Raw genomic sequence first — 17,521 nt, 5'->3', positions numbered from 1 at the left:
AATATCAAATACTCGGCGGAACCGGCAAACTATTTAACATCTTTGGAAGTAAAAGGGTTCAGAAGAGCTTTCACTTTAGTTAGGCGCTCTGCCCTTACTTCTGCCATACTTGAAGGCAAGTATAAGAATATTCCCCTTAGTGAAAGGCCTTGTACTTGCCAGTCGAGGGAGATTGAGACCACGCAACATACGTTTTTTTCATGCCCGCACTATAAGGTGGCACTTGCCAAGTAGCCAGTTTCTGTATGGTGATACTCAGGTTAAGAACATTTTATGATATTTAGATGTTAATAATTTAAACTGCTTTTTATTTTTTAATTTTTTTAAAAAAAAATTATGTGAAATTCCTTAAATACGAATTTCAACATTAGACTGAGGACACCTAAAAGTGTAACCTCTTTGGCTTTGAAAGCCACAAAACACTCCTGGCCGGTACTTTCCCAGAGTAACTCCCTCCACCAGCATTAGGAGACAATCTGGTAAGCATGTGGTGCATGTGGACAGAGGGGGACAGCACCGTTTGGTATTTAAGAGTAAAGGTTCATTGTTGCATCTGTGCAGTTCCCCCTGGGTCTAGGAACTCTAGAGCTCCTGAAAACACAAAGCACTTCGCCTCCTTTCGGTGATTTTTAGTTTTTCTTGCCACTGCAGATAGAAAGCATTATTTGAGAAGCTGCTTTGTCAATAATAAAAGTATTATATAGTTCTTCATTCCCTACTTTCAGGGTTTTTTCTTCTTCCTGTCTCTTCATTGGCTTGAGGCTTGATAGCGTGAATGTTCTTTTTCATTGCATAAATACTGCTCATTAAAAAAAACACCTTTTCTTTTCTTTTTTTTTTTGAAAAATTTTTATTGGGTTAGACTCCATTATTTCCACATTTACATTCAATTTTCCCCAATTTTTTCATCTCTAACCCCCTCCCTTTCCCCCCCCTTTTTGTTGACTTCCAACAGCTTTCCAACCCTTTGTCCCCTTTCCCTTACTTTTATTAGCTTCCTCTATCTAAAACAAATATATATTCTCCATTATTCTAAGCAGTACATCCTTAACTATTTTTAACATTATATGCCCAAACTGTAAGCCTTTGTTTCCATCTTAGATAAACAATTTATCTCAATTTTTCAATTTCAGGTATTTCTATATATCATAAACCATGTAGATCATACATTCGTTTATATCAAACAATTTGACTTATTCTCTATATATATTACTCATTCTATCTTTTTATAATAGTTCTATATATCTCTCCTCACGTAGTCAATCAATTTGACCCATCTATATCTTCAGACATTCAGTTTGGTACAAAACTTGTCAGAAAAAAAAGAAAATATTGTTAGTTAATCGCTCCTTATATTTAGTCCTTATAATTAATTATTTTCTCTATGTTCTGTTTGTTAACCTATATATATCTGTATATATGTCAATCTATTAATCTGACTGCTTATTAATTCACATTTATCTCTTCTCCCCCCGGTAAAGTCTCCCCCCTCTACTTCAATACTTCAGTAGTTCTCAAACTGCCACAGTTTTCCTCCCACCTCCCATTTCTTCTCCAGGTATTGTTTCAGCTTCTCCCAGTCTGTGTTGAACTGCCCTGAGTCCAGATCTCTCAATTTTCTTGTCATCTTGTCCATTTCAGCCATATACAGCAATTTGTAAGTCCAATCTTCAATAGTTGGCACTTCTTGTACTTTCCATTTTTGCGCATACAAAAGTCTAGCTGCTGCTGTCATATAAAATATCAACGTCCTGTGTTGGGCTGGAATTCCCTCCATTCCCAAGTTCAGTAGCAGGAGTTCTGGGTTCTTACTGGGTTCTTATTAATTTGAAATTGTAAAATTTCACTCATTTCTCTTATTATTTCCCCCCAGTACTGCCTGGCTACCTCACACGACCACCACATATGATAGAGGGAGCCCTCATGCTTCTTACATTTCCAGCATTTATTAGAAGTATTCAAATTCCCTAGCGCAATCTTCTTTGGTGTCATGTACCAACGATAGATCATTTTATAAATGTTCTCTTTGATAAAAAAAAAAAAACACCTTTTCAATGTGCAAGGAAGATGGCGTAATCCAAAAATTAACCCTGTGTTGTTTTTGTCTTGGTGATGAACATGACTCCTTAAGGTGTGCTCTTTTCAGACAGTTTGCTCCAAAAGCTAAGAACCACATCCCAACTGAAAGCTTCATTTTGTGAGAAGGCTCTTAGAGGAAGAGAGTTGGTCGCACAGCCTGCTGCTGTCCCCAGCAGTTCTCCCTCAGAAATAAGTGCCCCCCGTCACTCTGAAAGTTGAGCACCTCCCTCCTTCCTGTGTCAACTACAGCTGAGAAGGCATTGCTCTGCAGCCTGTTGTAGCTGCCAGTAAAAAGGCTAAGACTAAACAGAAAGAAAAGATATAGCAGAACAAGCTGAGACCTGAATTTCTGTGCATTGTGAAAACCTCCAGGCTTCCATTCAGCCTGTTGGATCTGCTGTCAAGCAGCAAGTCTTACACACAAATGCACTATAACTCAGACCATACGGTATGCGTTTGTAGCTTTCAAGAACATGGTCAAAGGGAAATTGATCCAGATTATGAGAAGCATCACCACGGCCATGTGTTGCATGAACAAGAAGAGAGGGGCTCTTTCTGCAGAACCCGCTCTGACTCGGGAACGGTTCCTCAGCGAACATGTAAAATTACAGGCTGTTCACATCGCAGGGGAAGACAGTGTAATGGTAGATGCCTTGAGCAGGGTCCTGTGGAGATCCCCGAGTGGATGAGCAACGAGATCTCCACTTCCTGTATCCACACAACAGATTCACACATTTGATCTGTTTGCCACTGTTCACAACACAAAATGCCATGCTCTCTGCTGTTGTATACATACACTCCTCCCATGCTCCTCCCATCAACAAGATGAAACAGGATTAATGCTCGGCCATACACAGAATTCATGCCTGGCCCAGCCGTAGCGAGAGCAGAGTTTTAGTGCAAACTGTCTTGCGTTAGGTGGGATTTTGGATCCAGGCTTGCTATCAGCTGGTGCATGTAGCCAGTCCATTGCAGTTTCTTGATCACCACCAGAGCCCAAGCATCTTTTCTGCCTATCTCTGGGAGGTAATCTGTAGAGCAACCTTTCTCACTGACATTGTTAAATGCTACACTGTGCATGTCAACTTTAGCAGACTCAGAAGGCTGAAGAGCTGCTCAACACAGCCTGTAAGAGCATCGTCCTTGGTAAGCCATCTCACTAATCTCCGATGTGGGACCTCACAGAGACCAGAATGATGGAAACTGGGTTGCACATAACTGTAAATGTTCATCAGGTAGTCCTGTGTGCTTACTCTGAATACCACTCCAAGAAATAGCCACCTGAGGCCATTTCAGCTCAAGGAAACAATACTGAAGATGGGCAGAATCCTCTCCTCTCCCTACACCATGGTCCCGATCCAAATCAGGCCCTTGGCAGTGTTTCAAAATTTGGTTTCCCACAGCTGCTGTGTGGTGGTGGGGAAAGCAAGTCAGGTCCAGTCAACTCAGTCTGATTAGTTTTAAAACATTACGTCTATCTTGGCCTTAAGAAGAAAAGAGAAATGTATAGAGCAAAGAAATGTGAGCAAAATGCAATTAATAGGCAACTCAATTTTGTGTGTTTTTAAAATTAGCACAACGGAGTTTATTAGGGCTTGCTTCTGTGTAGGCATGCTTTGGACGTGTCGCCCTGATGTAAGGCTGCCTGTGAGGTTGCATGGAGCATCTTTTGGTTTGCAAAAATGCGAGCTCTGAGAGCACCACTCTGGTGATTGTTGGCCAGAGAGCAGCTCTACTCTGTAGTGTTTGTGTATGGGTCCCATGGGGTTACATGCTGTCCTGCATGCCTTTCAACATTGCATAAAACTGTTAGGAAAGACCAGCTGGAAATTCGGAGTGAGATGTCATAATTATCCTGATGTCACCCAGCTTTGTTCTCCTTTTCATTGGAGAAGCCTTTTTGTGGATGTACTGAACCATTGTTTAGAGAAAGTAAGGCTTGGATGAAATGTCCCCAACTCACACGCAATCCAGGCAAGACTGAGGTGCAGTTGGTTGGTAACGTAGCCTGCCAGTCAGAGACAGAGGAGTTGGTCTGTTCTGCATGGCTTTTCTTCCCCCCTAAAAGAGCAGGTTCAGAGCATGGGGCTTATTTAGATTTGTGCTTCAAATATAGGCCCAGGTCTTTTCTGTGGTATGCAGGAATTTTAACCAGTTTTGGTTGCTGTGCCTGTTCTTGAGAGGTAGGATTAAGTCACAGTTAGCCATTCTCGTCACATCCAAGTTGGATTACTGTATTAGATTCTATATGGGTCCTTGAATATGGTTCAGATGCTTCTGTTAATATAAAAGGCAGCAGCCCCATTAAAGACATTAATTACCTCATCAGCTTTAAAAGAACTGTACTAGTTGCCTAAGCAGCTCATGGCCCAGTTCAACCTTTAAAGGCGGCTTCTGTCTGGGCCTGTCTGCCAGTTGAAGTCAGTTTGGGAAGTCCTGCACCACTTCCCCCTGTTTTATGAATTGTGGTGGGTATCTGCAAGACATGAGGCCTTCTAAGTGGTTCTGCCCTGGTTCCCCCCACCCATTTGCCAACACAATCTGTTCAGTTTATATATTTCACTGGTTGTTTGTAATTGATTTTTTATTTTTATCTTCTTACTGTATTTTTACTGTTGCTGTTGTAAAATGGCTTGCACACAAACTTGTCATGCATGTCCATTAGGAATATACTGTGGATCAAGAGGCTCCATGCTGTAGAATTCTCACCCTCTGGTTGCAGTTTCCCCCCCAAATCTCATGTCTAGGAACTTCATGTAGTAATTTGGTGGAAAGATAGGGACTGCTTCCATGCATTTTTTGGCTTCGCATTCTTTGGCTTTTCAGTTATATACCAACAGCAAATTTACCATGTGGATGAGCCAACTGAAAGCAGCTGATTTTGAGTTTGAGGCAATCCTCAATCAGTTAGTAGAAAAATACTTTTGAAAGACCTGGTCTCACAAAGGGAAGAATGCCCTAATGTCAGACTCTTCCACGTTTAAAACTTTCTGCCTTGTCTTCAGAGCACATCCAGTATGACACCAATAGACAGCCGCTGGGGTAGGATGGAAGAAGACCTGTACCTTTATTTGGGAATAATGTGGATCCGGAACCACAGTGATGATGTGTCCATTTTAATTTTTGTTTAGCTCTGTTGGAGAAGAGGGGTTTCATTCTGCTGAATCCATAGTCAGCCAGCAAATAAGTCTCAGCGCAGGTGATGACAGCACCGGCAGCTGGTCCAATCTGAGCTTCGAAGATGAGCAACCTGATGAAAATAGCAGTTTTCTCCATCTCAGTGACAGGTAACTAGAAAAATATTTTGCATGTGCTTTAGCCTTTGATTATATGGTTTGGTATGGTTTTCTATATTTTAAAAAGGTCTATTTTGATATGAATTCAGCTTCAAATATATGTTATTTTCAGCAGGAAAAAATGTAAGTGTAATCATAAGGCATAACAATAAAGCAACTTAAACACCAAGGTTAAATTGAGTAATTCCTGCCCTTCAACCTTTCTTGATCATCTTGATCATCTATGATTCTGTGATATGAGGCAAAAGTATCTCTAGAAAATATTAATTAATGAAACTCATGGATATCCAGGAACAAGTGCATACAATCAAGGGTTTTTACTCATAGTCCAAAATACTCAAACTGGATAACAGATTTCAGCATTGGGACTGTGATGATGGGAATATCTGAATGTTATCTTACTATATAATTTGAGTAAGCGTGTTTCAGACAACTCACTTTATACCCTGGTGCACTACCAGAGGGCGCTGACATGGAGAGAAGCCTAGGCAAGGCACTATTTCCCTTCAGAAAGCGTGCCGTGGTGGGAAGCCCAGGCCGGGAGCAGGATGGGAGCAGATGGCAATGCCCACCTTCTGCCTTCACCCAGCTGATATTAGGAGCAGAGCAGGTGGCATTGCCACACACACACACACACACTGCTTTAACCCAGTTGGTATTAGGAGCAAAGCTGGTGGCAATGCCCTCTGCCTACCTTAACCCAGCTGGTATTAGAAGCGGAGCAGGTGTCAATGCCGAAACCCTGCGTTAACCCAGCTGGTATCAGCAGTGGAACAGCATACAATGTCTGCCCCCCTATGAACCAGTTAGGATCAGGAGCAGAGAAGTTGGCAATGCCTGCCCCTCCACCTTAACCCAGCTGGTATTAGGAGCGGAGCAGGTGGCAATGCCCACCCCACGCATTAATCCAGTTGGTAATAGGAGCAGATCAGGTGCCAAAGCCACCCCTGCCTTAACCCAGCTGGTATTAGGAGTGGAGCAGGTGGCAATGCCCACTCCCTGCCCCAATCCAACTGGTATTAGGAGCAGGTGGTAATGCCCACTACCCCTTCAGCAAGCTGAGATCAGGTGTGGAGAAGGTGGCAATACCTGCCCCCTTCATTAACCCAGCTGATATTAGTGGCGGAGCAGATGGCAGTGCCCACCCCCCACCTTAACCCAGCTGATATAAGGAGCGGAGTAGGTGGCAATGCCTACCTCCTACCTTCACCCAGCTGATATTAGGAATGGAGCAGGTGACCATGCCCACCCCTACCTTAACACAGCTGGCATTAGGAGCGGAGAAGGTGGCAGTGCCCACATACCACCACCTTATACCTAAGGTATACCCAGCTGGTATTAGGAGCAGAGCAATGCTCCTAATGCCCTCTGCCTACCTTAACCTAGCTGCCTTTAGGAGCAAAGCAGGTGGCAATACCCACCTCCTGCCTTAACCTATCTGGTATTAGAAGTGGAGCAGGTGGCAGTGCCCAACCCCCGCGTTAACCCAGCTGGTATCAGCAGTGGAACAGGTGGCCATGCCCGCCCCCCTTTTGAACCAGTTGGGATCAGAAGTGGCACAGTTGACAGTGCTAGCCCCCCGGTCTTAACCCAGCTGGTATTAGGAACAGAGCAGGTGGCAATGCCCACCCCCTGCGTTAACCCAGCAGGTATTAGGAGAGAAGCAGGTGGTAAGGCCCACTCCCCCTTCAGGAAGCTGGGATCAGGAGTGGAGCAGGTGGCAACGCCTGTCCCCTGCCTTAACCCAGCTGGTATATGGAGCGGAGCAGGTAGCAATGCCCACCTCTGCCTTAACCTAGCTGCTATTAGAAGTGGAGTAGGTGGCAATACTCTCCCCCTGCCTTAATCCAGCAGGTATTAGGAGCAGAACAGATGGCAATGCCCACCCCTGCCTTAACCCAGATGATATTAGGAGTGGAGCAGGTGACATTTCTCCTCACACCTTAACAGAGCTGTTATTAGGAGCAGAGCAGGTGCCAATGCCACCTCCACCTTAACTCAGCTGGTATTAGGAGCAGAGCACTTGGCAATGCCCTTCCCCCTTCACCCCGCTGAGATCAGAAGCAGAGCAGGTAGCCATGCCCACCACCGAACTTAACCCAGCTGGGATCAGGCGCAGAGCAGGTGACAAAATCCACCCCCTTCACCCAGCTGAGATCAGGAACAGATCAGATGACAATGCCCACCCTCCTTCCCACAGCTGGAATCAGAATTGGAGGAGGTGGCAATGCCCACTCCCCCCTCCTTCACCCAGCTGGGATCAGGAGTGGAGCAAGTGACAATGCCCCCCGGCCTTAACACAGCTGGTATTAGGAGTGGAGCAGGTGGCAATGCCTGCACACCCTTCTCCCAGCTGGCATCAGGAGCACAGCAAGTAGTTAATCCTGCTGTGCACCTTCAAATGTCAGGATCAGGTGTGGAGCAGGAGGCAATACCTGTTCCTCCCTTCACCCAGCATAGAGCTGTTGGCAATGCCCACCCTCCTTCACTCAGGTGGGATCAGGCTTGGAGCAGGTGGCAATGCCTGCCCCCCTTCACCCAGCCATAGTCAGGCGCAGAACAGGAGGCAATACCCCCCCCCCCTTACCCAGAAGGTATCAGGCAAGGAGCAGGTAGCAAAGCCCACCACCCCTTCATTTGTCTGAGATCAGGCAGATCAGGCATGGAACAGATGACAATGCCCACCCCCCTCCTTCACCAGCTAGAATCAGTGATGGAGGAGGAGCAAGTGCCTGCCTGCCCACCCTCCCCTTTCTAGAGCCCGTTGTATTTTCCCCCCACAATGGGCTTTGTTGCTAGTCAATTTATAATTTCAGTGACATTGCCAAAGTCACTTCGGTGCATGGCAGTGTGTTTATGATGGACTTGAAATAATTTACTTATTTTATCTATTTATTTACTTCATTACCCAGAGCTGATTATATCATTGTCCTCAGCTCCATATTTCCCTCACAACAGCTCTGTGAGGCACATTAGAGTTTAATGTACCTCACTCAACAAGCTTCTACAGCAGAGTGGGGATTCGAACCTGGATCTGCCATAGCTGCTGTACAACATTGGCTGTCATCTGCTGTCCGCTCATCACACATGGAGATTTTACAAAATTTTCATTAACTGGAGATCTAATTCCACCAAGACTTCATCCCATTATTAATCTCAACCTCACATAAGTTTCCTTTCTGGACTTCATTGTAGAACATTTTGAGCATACCAGTTTATGCTGCAAAATATTATTTATTTTTATTTATTTATTTATTAGATTTATACCGTGCCCTCCCCACAAGCGTTTCAAGGTGGTCACAATATCATAAATAACAATAAATATTACATAAAACAGCAATAAAATGCTGTAAAATATAGTATAAAAACAAGGACCACAAGTCCCTAAAAATCTCCAAATCTCCAAAATCTCAGACTAACAATTGCAAACTTTCTGTGGGGCAGGTATAGTAGGTCTAATTAAGATGGCGGATGCAGAGCAGACCAGGCAAGAGTTCAGCAGGATAGTCCACCAGCTCCTCAACCACAGTCGTAGGCCTGGCAAAGCTGTAATAGGTCCCGCAAGGCCCAGCTCTCAACCAGGAGAGTGTTCCACCAGGCCACTGCCAGAGCCTGGTTGAGACCAGTCAAACATCCTTGGGGCCAGGGATCACCAGTGGATGTTGATCTGCGGAGTGTATCACCTTCCAAGGAACATACAGGGAGAGATGGTCCTACAGATACGTAGGTCCCAGTCTACAAAGGGCTTTGAAGGTTAAAACCAGAACCTTGAACTTGACTCAGAATTCAACTGGAAGCCAGTGCAGCTGGTGCAGCACAGGTCGAATACGTGCCCTAAACGGAGTCCCTGTAAGGACACGCACCACCGCATTTTGAACCAGTTGCAGTTTCAGGGTCAGCTTCAAGAGTAGCTCTGTTTAGAGTGAGTTACAGTAGTCCAGCCTGGAGGTGACCATTGCATGGAGGTAGAGAGGTAGGGAGCAAGCTGCCTGACCTGCTAGGGATAGAAAAACGCAGATCTGGCAACCAAAACCTAGGCCTCCATTGACAAGGGAGCACCCAGAGTGACACCCAGACTCCTCACTGCCGACGTAGGCATCAAAGATGCCCTGTCAAGAACTGGCAGCCAGATTCCCAAACCCAATAACCCACAGCCCAGATACAGGATCTCCATCTTCATAGGATTCAGCTTCAGTTGACTCTGCTTCATCCACACAGGCACTGCCTCCAGCGCCCTGGCCACAACCTCTGGGGCAACATCTGGCTGTCCATCAACAGATATAACTGGGTGTCATCAGCATAGTGATGGTAACCCAGTCCAAAGCTTCGAGGCAAGGGGACACATGTAGATGTTAAATAACATTTGGGAGAGAATTGCCCCTTGAGGAACTCTGCATACCAGTGGATATCGTGGCAACATTTGCTCCCCAAGTGCCACCTTCCTCCTTGACTGTGGAGAAAGGAGACTAGCTACTGCAAGACAGTCCCATGCATCCCCACATCAGCGAGGCAGTGAGTCAAAAGGTCATAATTGACCGTGCCAAATGCTGACGTCAAATCTAATGACACCAGCAGCACCAATCCGCCTTCATCCAGATGCAAACAAAGGTCATCTATGAAGGCAACCAATGCCATCGCCGTCCCATGGCCAGGATGGAAGGGACAGAAATGGATCCAGGACAGAGGAAACTACATTATTAATCTATATAAAAATAGCGATGTTACCAAAGTTGGCAATTCCTTGTCTCAGGCTTTTGAGTTCTACCACCTACTTACTTGGTTTTTGTGGCCGCAGTATTAACACTCTCTCTCCCTCTCTCTCTCTGACCACTCCTGTTTGTGTTGTGGTTGTTGGCTGTGGTTCCAGCTTTCTGCCCCTCCCCCAACACTATTTTAACATTTCAGGCACCCTGGGAAACCTCTATGTCCCAATGTCCCTAGTGCCTGGAAAAGTAAGAAAGCAGCATTTCAGTGAGGAGGGATAGTAGGAGAAAGAGGAAGCCGGAGCTGCTACCACCAGCAGAGATACAGAGGAAAAGGAGAAGGCGGAGAGGAGGAAAGAGTGGCACCACCAAAATGGGGGGAGAGGGGCTGAGCACCCCAGTAGCCCAAGACAGTCAAAGATCCCTCCAGCGGGGACATGCAATTGCAAAGCATTGGAGAATTCTCTGGGGAAGAGCACTTTCCCCAAGCCTCCTTTGCTTTTTCTCACAAACCAGTCTAGATGAAGTTCATCCAGCCCTAAAATAAACGATCTAAATCAATTTCTTATCGGCACAAGTAACACCTAAATCATATTTGACTTATTGTGCACACTCACAAAAACTGCATTCATGCTGTGTCACTGCCTTGTTTCCTTCTTTTGCAAGAAATGTTTATATTCTGTTTCTATATTGCTGGAAAATTGTTCTTCAAATTCCCATTTGTCTTATCTTACTGCAGCTTTGCAGGTTTTTCCTTCTGGTTGAGCGAGTTGTCTTGCCATTGTAGAGCTTCCATAGTCTTGCTGCTTGGTCATGCCTTGCCTTGGCCTTGACTAAGCTGTGCCATGCATATGATCTGAGCCTCTCTGGTTTGAAAGAACCTCCTAACTTTACTCTGATAACTTTATCTTTCAGCAATATTTAAATCTGATTTCGAGAAATTCCAGCATTTGAAATTAAATGGCTTGTTGGAGAGTTTTCCACTCGTACATTAGCTGAGTTGGATAGAATGGTGGTCACTCTTTCTAAGCAGTTCTACCACCCTGCTGCAGATCCTCAGCCTCCACCTGTTTGTTCCATGACAAACATTTGTTCTCTGTATAAATGCTGTTGGTCCCTATTTGGCCCCAGGCAACCCTTTCAGAGTTTACAAAAAGGGACAGTAAAATGTTTGCACTTAATTAACTCCTAACAGATGAGAGAATCCACACTTCAGCATGATCCCTCTTTGGGATTTGGCATTTAGGCCCCAACTATGCCTGACTGCCTGTGCTCCGTAATTATGATGCCCTTACTTCTTGTTTATGGTACTGGCCTTATTGGGGATGCTGATCATTTTGTGTTTAAAAAATTCCTTTCTGGCTCTTATTCCATTGTCTCTCACGGTCAGAGAGGTCTTCGAAAATACAAAAACTGGCTGTCCCTGGTTTATATAGTAAGCTAAACGTCATGTTTATGCTCAAGAATGTCATTCAGAAATCATCAGCTTGAAATGTACAGCTATATAACGTTGTTTCTGCTTCAAATAATAGAGAAATATATCTTTTTGTTAGTTGCATAGAATGGTAATTATCTGGAAGGTTATCAAAACTATATGACAAACATTTGCCTCTGATAATATGATTTTAGTTTATTTCAAGTTTAAATGTTCAAATGTTAAATGTTCAAGTTAAATGCTCTGGGTTCTTTAGTCATTTTTTTAATATGCACAACATTGTCATGTACAGATAAAGTTCTTGGGTGTACCCAGTGATTTTTAAAATGGTTTTGTTTGAATGGCAGGTCCCAGGGCCATGGAGCAAACTGCTTATAAAATTGACCTTGGTTTCAAAAGTGACCGCTGTGTTATCAAACTGCCATGTGGCATTTGGGCCAGAGCTGCAGTTTGAGAAACAACACTAAATTTCCCTTAAGTATACCAAACAAGTTGTGTGGTTCTTTGAATCCAGACCAGTTATTGCATACAAACCCAATATGGACGTAACATCGTTGGTTACAAATGTGACCTAAGCTGTTAGTAGCATTCTTCTCTTTAAGCTGTCTGTAAATCCTGGACGTTTAGATTAGCAGTGTGTCTTAGACAAAAATGGTTCTCTCTGTTTTTTCATCTGTTTATTAAATATGATTTTAGTTATTTATTTCACTGTGTGGAATGATTCTCTCACAAAGGCAGTTAAATTAACTACTTGTAATTATGATGTTTTGAATTTTATCTGAACATAAATCTTGCTGTTAGTTCTCAGTATCCTATATGCTGTTGTTAGGTGACTGCTAGGTACAACGTCTGGTTTGAAGTTTTGTTTCAAATAGCAAAATTCAAGTAGATTTGGAATAAGGAAAATATTCCTATTGTAAGGAGCATCTCTCTAAATTTACTTCCAGAACAAGGCATCCTTGCCAGAGGTGGTGCAGCCACGGTGTGGTTTGCCAGGGTCCCAGGTTCATTCCCTGGCATCTCTAGTTGCACAAACAGAAGCACTTGCGGCTGAGGCTGATTCAGCGCCCTGGAGAGCTGATGCTATGCAGAATAGATGATACTGAACTTCATAGACTGGAGGCCTATATGTAAAGACTTCATGTGTTCATAAAACTAGCTTTTCCCACTACAGAGTGATTTTTTACATGATACTATAAAGAAATCCATACAGAACTTAGATTAAATTTTGCGAATGGAAAACAGTATGTTGTGGATTGGCCTTTATTCTTCGGAACAGTGCTGATAACGAAGCATGCACTTTGTTCTTGTGAAAAAAGGTACCCCAGCTCTGGGCTCCAGATTCGCAGCACCAAGGCAAAGAAAGGTTCTAGTTTGAGCTTTTTTTCCTAGTTCAGCTCTGTTCTCTTCTTCCTCTGGCAGTCTTGGTAACAGCAGTAGCTGGAGCAGTCTTGGTTTAGAAGGAGATATGTATGAGGAGAATTTATCCTTTCCAACATCTGACAGGTTGGTCAAACCAAGACATTGAAACAGATCAGTTCCTCATATTTTAATGCATGAAATCATTCTTTTTCCAGACAAAAGAATCTTGCATTTATGACATTATCAACAAACTGCTCCTCATATAATCACGGTTTTCCATAACAAATTCATGATAAATTGGTTCATTTTTACTGTGCTACAGCGTGAATGTCCTGGCAAAATGAATTTTTGAAAAAGTTCTTATGCATGTTGTGCTTGCTTTTCCAGATGCTTCCAATTATTTCTTTATTAAAAAACCAAGAGCTTGCTTCCTACAAGATTTCTGTTCCCCCCCCCTCAAAATAGTTTCCCCCCTCTGCTGTAAGTTAGAGCCTTTTCATATAATTTAGTGCTAAATAAGATGGTTGAAATAGTTGGGATACTGTTCTAGAACTGAAATAAACTTTTCTTGTTACGTTAAAATTATAAAACATGTTTTTTCTTCTTAAAATCAATCATCCTTTTAAAATCAAAACAGAATGTACTTCATGGTTTTCTCTGTTTTAAAATTTTGCAAATCATGTGACAGGAAATGGTGTGAGAAGCAAAGCCTCCTTTCATACTCATTCCTTGTGTATTTGTACTATTTTTCCTTGGATGTTCATCATGGACCTGTGGGAATAGACAGCATTAACAACTTGGCAAGTTACAATAATTCTGCCCTTCCCCCCCACAGTGATGGAACAGAAGATAAAGAAGAAGAGCTCAAAAATACCATTCCAGGTAATACTTCCAGTCCCTTGGGCAGTCTTTCTGGCACTCATAATCTTTTGAAACGTGACCCAAAAGCCCAGCCCTACAGCTTAAAGGTTTTCTGGTACAATCAAATATTTATTTTCTTGCTTTTTTTTTTGTCTTTCACAAAATGTGCTATTTTTTTTCATTAGAGAGAGAGTTTCACAGTGCCTGGACCCCAAACTTTGCTTTAGTGTTGGGGACAGCACAGTAATCGAGAGAAACAAGTGAGGAATGCTCAGGGACTTGTGAGAGTCAATCTTCCCACACTGTTTCCTCTTTCTCTCCTCCTGGGAGCACCCATATCCTTTTATCTACTTCCTTCTTTCTTTCCCACCCTCCTCCAGCCTACATTTTATCTGCCCCCCCGCCCCCCCTGGTCTTCAGCCAGTGCTTGCTGCCAGGCCTGGTTCCAGAGAATTCTCCTTCAAAGGCCAAAAGGGCCCTGTCCTTTCCTGTGCCTTTTACTGACAGAAGCCAAGGTTTGAATTTTGGCAATACTGCTGTGGGTGCCTAGCAAACCCCACAACAGCCACTGAGGGCACTTTCATTTCTTAAAGCTACAGGTGCTGCTTCTGTTATTGAAGGTGGTTAATCCACCTTTTAAAATTATAGTAGTAGTAGTAGTAGTAGTAGTAGTAGTAGTAGTAGTAGTAGTAGTTAATAATAATAATAATTACTATTATTATTATTATAAACAATAATTCAGATTTTTCTGCAACCTGGGACTTTTTCAGGCTTGTAGAAAGATTTGTCTTTTTGTTGATAGTCCCACTTTCCAGATTTAAATATCCACAGATGGAACCATATTGAGCATTAGATATATTAACAAGTGGGAGACCTGTGAAGGCTTATTGGGGGCATTGCATTTTCCCTTTCCCCTTCTTTCCCACCCCTGAAAGCCCCAATAGTGTCTCCTCTTTTCTTGCTTCCTTCCCTCCTTCCCACCCACCTGCCAACCTACTTTTATCTTATTTATTTTATTTATTGATTTGATTTGATTTGTATTCCGCCCTCCTTGCACCAGCAGGCTCAGGGTGGATCTGCACCCCCCCCCCTTCACCTTTTCCTCCTTCCTTCCTTCAATAGCTTCTCTCTAGGAAAACTCTGTACTTCTAGCTGCCAGGCTGGGCCCAGTTACATGGGTTTTTCCACTGGGCCAGGCCCAGTTACGCAGTGGGAGATCCACGAGGACTTGGAGGGGCTGCCTCGCTTTCCCTGGCATTCCCCCTCTCACACCGTTCCCTCTTTTCCTCCTCCTGGCAGCCACTATATCCACACCTACTTCCTTTTCTCCTTCTAACCCAGCAGCCAGCCCACTTTTAATCTGCCTCCCACTTTCAGCTGAAATTTATTTATTTAATTTTCTTCACACTTTTTTCCCCAGTGGGGTCCCAAAGTGGCTTACATGGCTTCCTTTTTATTTTATTCACATAACAGCCCTTTGAGGTAAGTTAGGCTGAGTGTGTGACTGGCCTAAGGTCCACCCAGTGGACTCCACTACAGAGTGGGATTTCGAATCTGTGCCTCTCTATACTGCCTTGGTCAGGCCACACCTGGAGTATTGTGTGCAGTTCTGGAGGCCTCACTTCAAAAAGGATGTGGACAAAATCGAGAGGGTGCAGAGGAGAGCGACGAGGATGATCAGGGGTCTGGAGACTGAGCCTTTACTCAAAGGCTGAGGGCCTTGGGAATGCTTAGTTTGGAGAAGAGGAGGTTGAGGGGGGACATGATTGCTCTCTTTAAATATCTGAAAGGCTGTCATTTGGAGGAGGGCAGGGAGCTGTTCCAGTTGGCAGCAGAGGGTAGGACGCGAAGCAATGGGCTAAAACTACATGCACAAAGGTACCGGCTGGATATTAGGAAAAACTTTTTCACGGTCAGAGTAGTTCAAAAGTGGAATCAGCTGCCTAGGGAGGTGGTGAGCTCCCCCTCACTGGCAGTTTTCAAGAAGAGGCTGGGTGAATACTTGTCAGGGATGCTTTAGGTTGATCCTGCACCGGGCAGGGGGTTGGACTAGATGGTCTCTGTATGGCCCCTCCCGGCTCTTCTGTGATTCTCCCATATCCTAGTCTGACACTTAACCACTGCACCATGCTGGTTTTCTTGGGTCTTTCTTAAACCTACTTTGCTGCAAGTTTTGGGGAAAGGTAAAACCTGGATGACTCCCATGTGGATGGAAAGTTCATGGCAGCTGTTTTCTCTGACCACTGTCCCCCCCCCCCCAACAGCTATTTCCTCCTCTGCCACCAGAAGGCTTTTTGTTTTTTCTTTAAAATTGCCAATAAACAGTATGTGTAACAAGAGCTTTGATTTTCAAGGTTTTGTTTTTTAAAAACAGGAAGTCTCCAGCTCCTTTCATTGTGGAGTTATAAAGGGAAAGGCATATCTCCAAAATGGCAGGGTCTAGAGAGCTTATTTTGAATGAAAGATGAGAATTCAAAGAATCTAATATATATTTTATTGTTTACTTCTATGACTGTCAAAATATCCACAAGCACAGCTAAAAAGACAAACATATCATAGAAAACTACAATTAAGAGAGCATACCAAAACAGCCTTTAGAATTACAAAGACTTTGTACAATAGACAATTATGAATGTTATAATCCATTTATTTCCTTCAACACAAAAAAGGATTTTTATATTGAATCTACTTTCCTAACATCTTTGTTACACTGATAAATAGTAAGTTTGATTAAAGAACACATTTCCTTAATTTTCCCAACCAAATTAAAAAGGAATTATCTAACTTCCAAACCTTGGCAGAAAGTCAGCCTTGCTGCAGAATTAAATTCAGAGTGATAACCGTGAATTTTATGGGAATAACTACAACAATAACAAAAATTTCTGGCCTGAGTGAAAACTTAAAATCCATACCTTTTTTGAACACTAACTTTCCAACAATGGTGAACATCTGGCAAGACCACCATATATGGAAAAAGTCTGCATGGGGGGACTTGCATAAGCCACGCAAAACTGCACTTGTACGACAAATTTTTAGCAAGCATGTGGTGATTAATGCCATTGATGGTGTATTTTCATGCTATTCTCTTCATACAAATGACACACTGAAAAAGAAGAGCCATGGAAGAAAAATCCCAAACCTCAGCTAGCACTTCATTACCAAATTTCTTACTCCATTTAGCCTGAAATTTCTACTTGGCTTTACGTTCCAGATTCATTAATAGATTTTATCTTCTAGAAACAGTCCATGTGTAATGTGCTACACATATTATTATAATGTAACATTGATATAATGACACTCTATTGCGGATTTTTTTTAAAAAAAAATCCAAAAGCCCCAGTGGCACAACGGAAAGGGGATGGCTGCTGCTGGGAAACTACAGAGAAACCTCCCACGGGGAAGCCCCACTGCTGCCCTATGCTCTGTCGGCAGCTGCACCAGCAACACAAGCCTGTCCCTGTGTAGGAACCGACATTGTTTATATCCTTGCAGAATTATTCTATAGTAACTCTCTGTAGGATTGCACTGTTTGTGATGTATTTTTCATTGTATTTATTTATGTACTTTGTATTATAAGCTACCTCTGGAGCCAGAGGATATAAATGAATAAAATGTATACATAAAATGATTGCTGTATGTAGGGATGTGCATTAAAGAAAACTGGTATAATTCAGATTTGGCTACCTGGACTATCACACACAGGGCTTTTTTTCTGGGGGAAAAGGTGGGGGAACTATCACCCAGGACAACTCCCAGGAAGAGGTGGTGCGCCTCTCAATACATGC

The 17,521-nt window shown here is 43.4% G+C and overlaps 1 protein-coding gene across 6 annotated transcripts in view; it reads left to right on the top strand.

The window, feature by feature from the left end:
• Positions 1 to 17,521, top strand: part of AKAP11 (A-kinase anchoring protein 11) — a 74,178-nt gene that overhangs the window by 35,477 nt on the left and 21,180 nt on the right. For 5 of the 6 annotated variants that reach the window (XR_008596686.1, XM_054974216.1, XM_054974217.1 and 2 more), the window contains 3 exons: positions 5,211 to 5,366; positions 12,936 to 13,019; positions 13,711 to 13,757. Coding sequence is in view for 5 of the 6 variants with exons in the window: in XM_054974216.1 (XP_054830191.1) it covers positions 5,211 to 5,366; positions 12,936 to 13,019; positions 13,711 to 13,757 (287 nt within the window). In the remaining variant the exon portion in view is untranslated. The remainder of the gene's footprint in view (positions 1 to 5,210; positions 5,367 to 12,935; positions 13,020 to 13,710; positions 13,758 to 17,521) is intronic. The other variant, XM_054974218.1, reaches the window with a different exon arrangement.

The sequence above is a fragment of the Eublepharis macularius genome, chromosome 3 (assembly GCF_028583425.1).
Source record: "Eublepharis macularius isolate TG4126 chromosome 3, MPM_Emac_v1.0, whole genome shotgun sequence".
In the NCBI taxonomy this organism is placed as follows: domain Eukaryota; kingdom Metazoa; phylum Chordata; class Lepidosauria; order Squamata; family Eublepharidae; genus Eublepharis; species Eublepharis macularius.
This window is presented reverse-complemented; position numbering and strand designations above follow the sequence as displayed.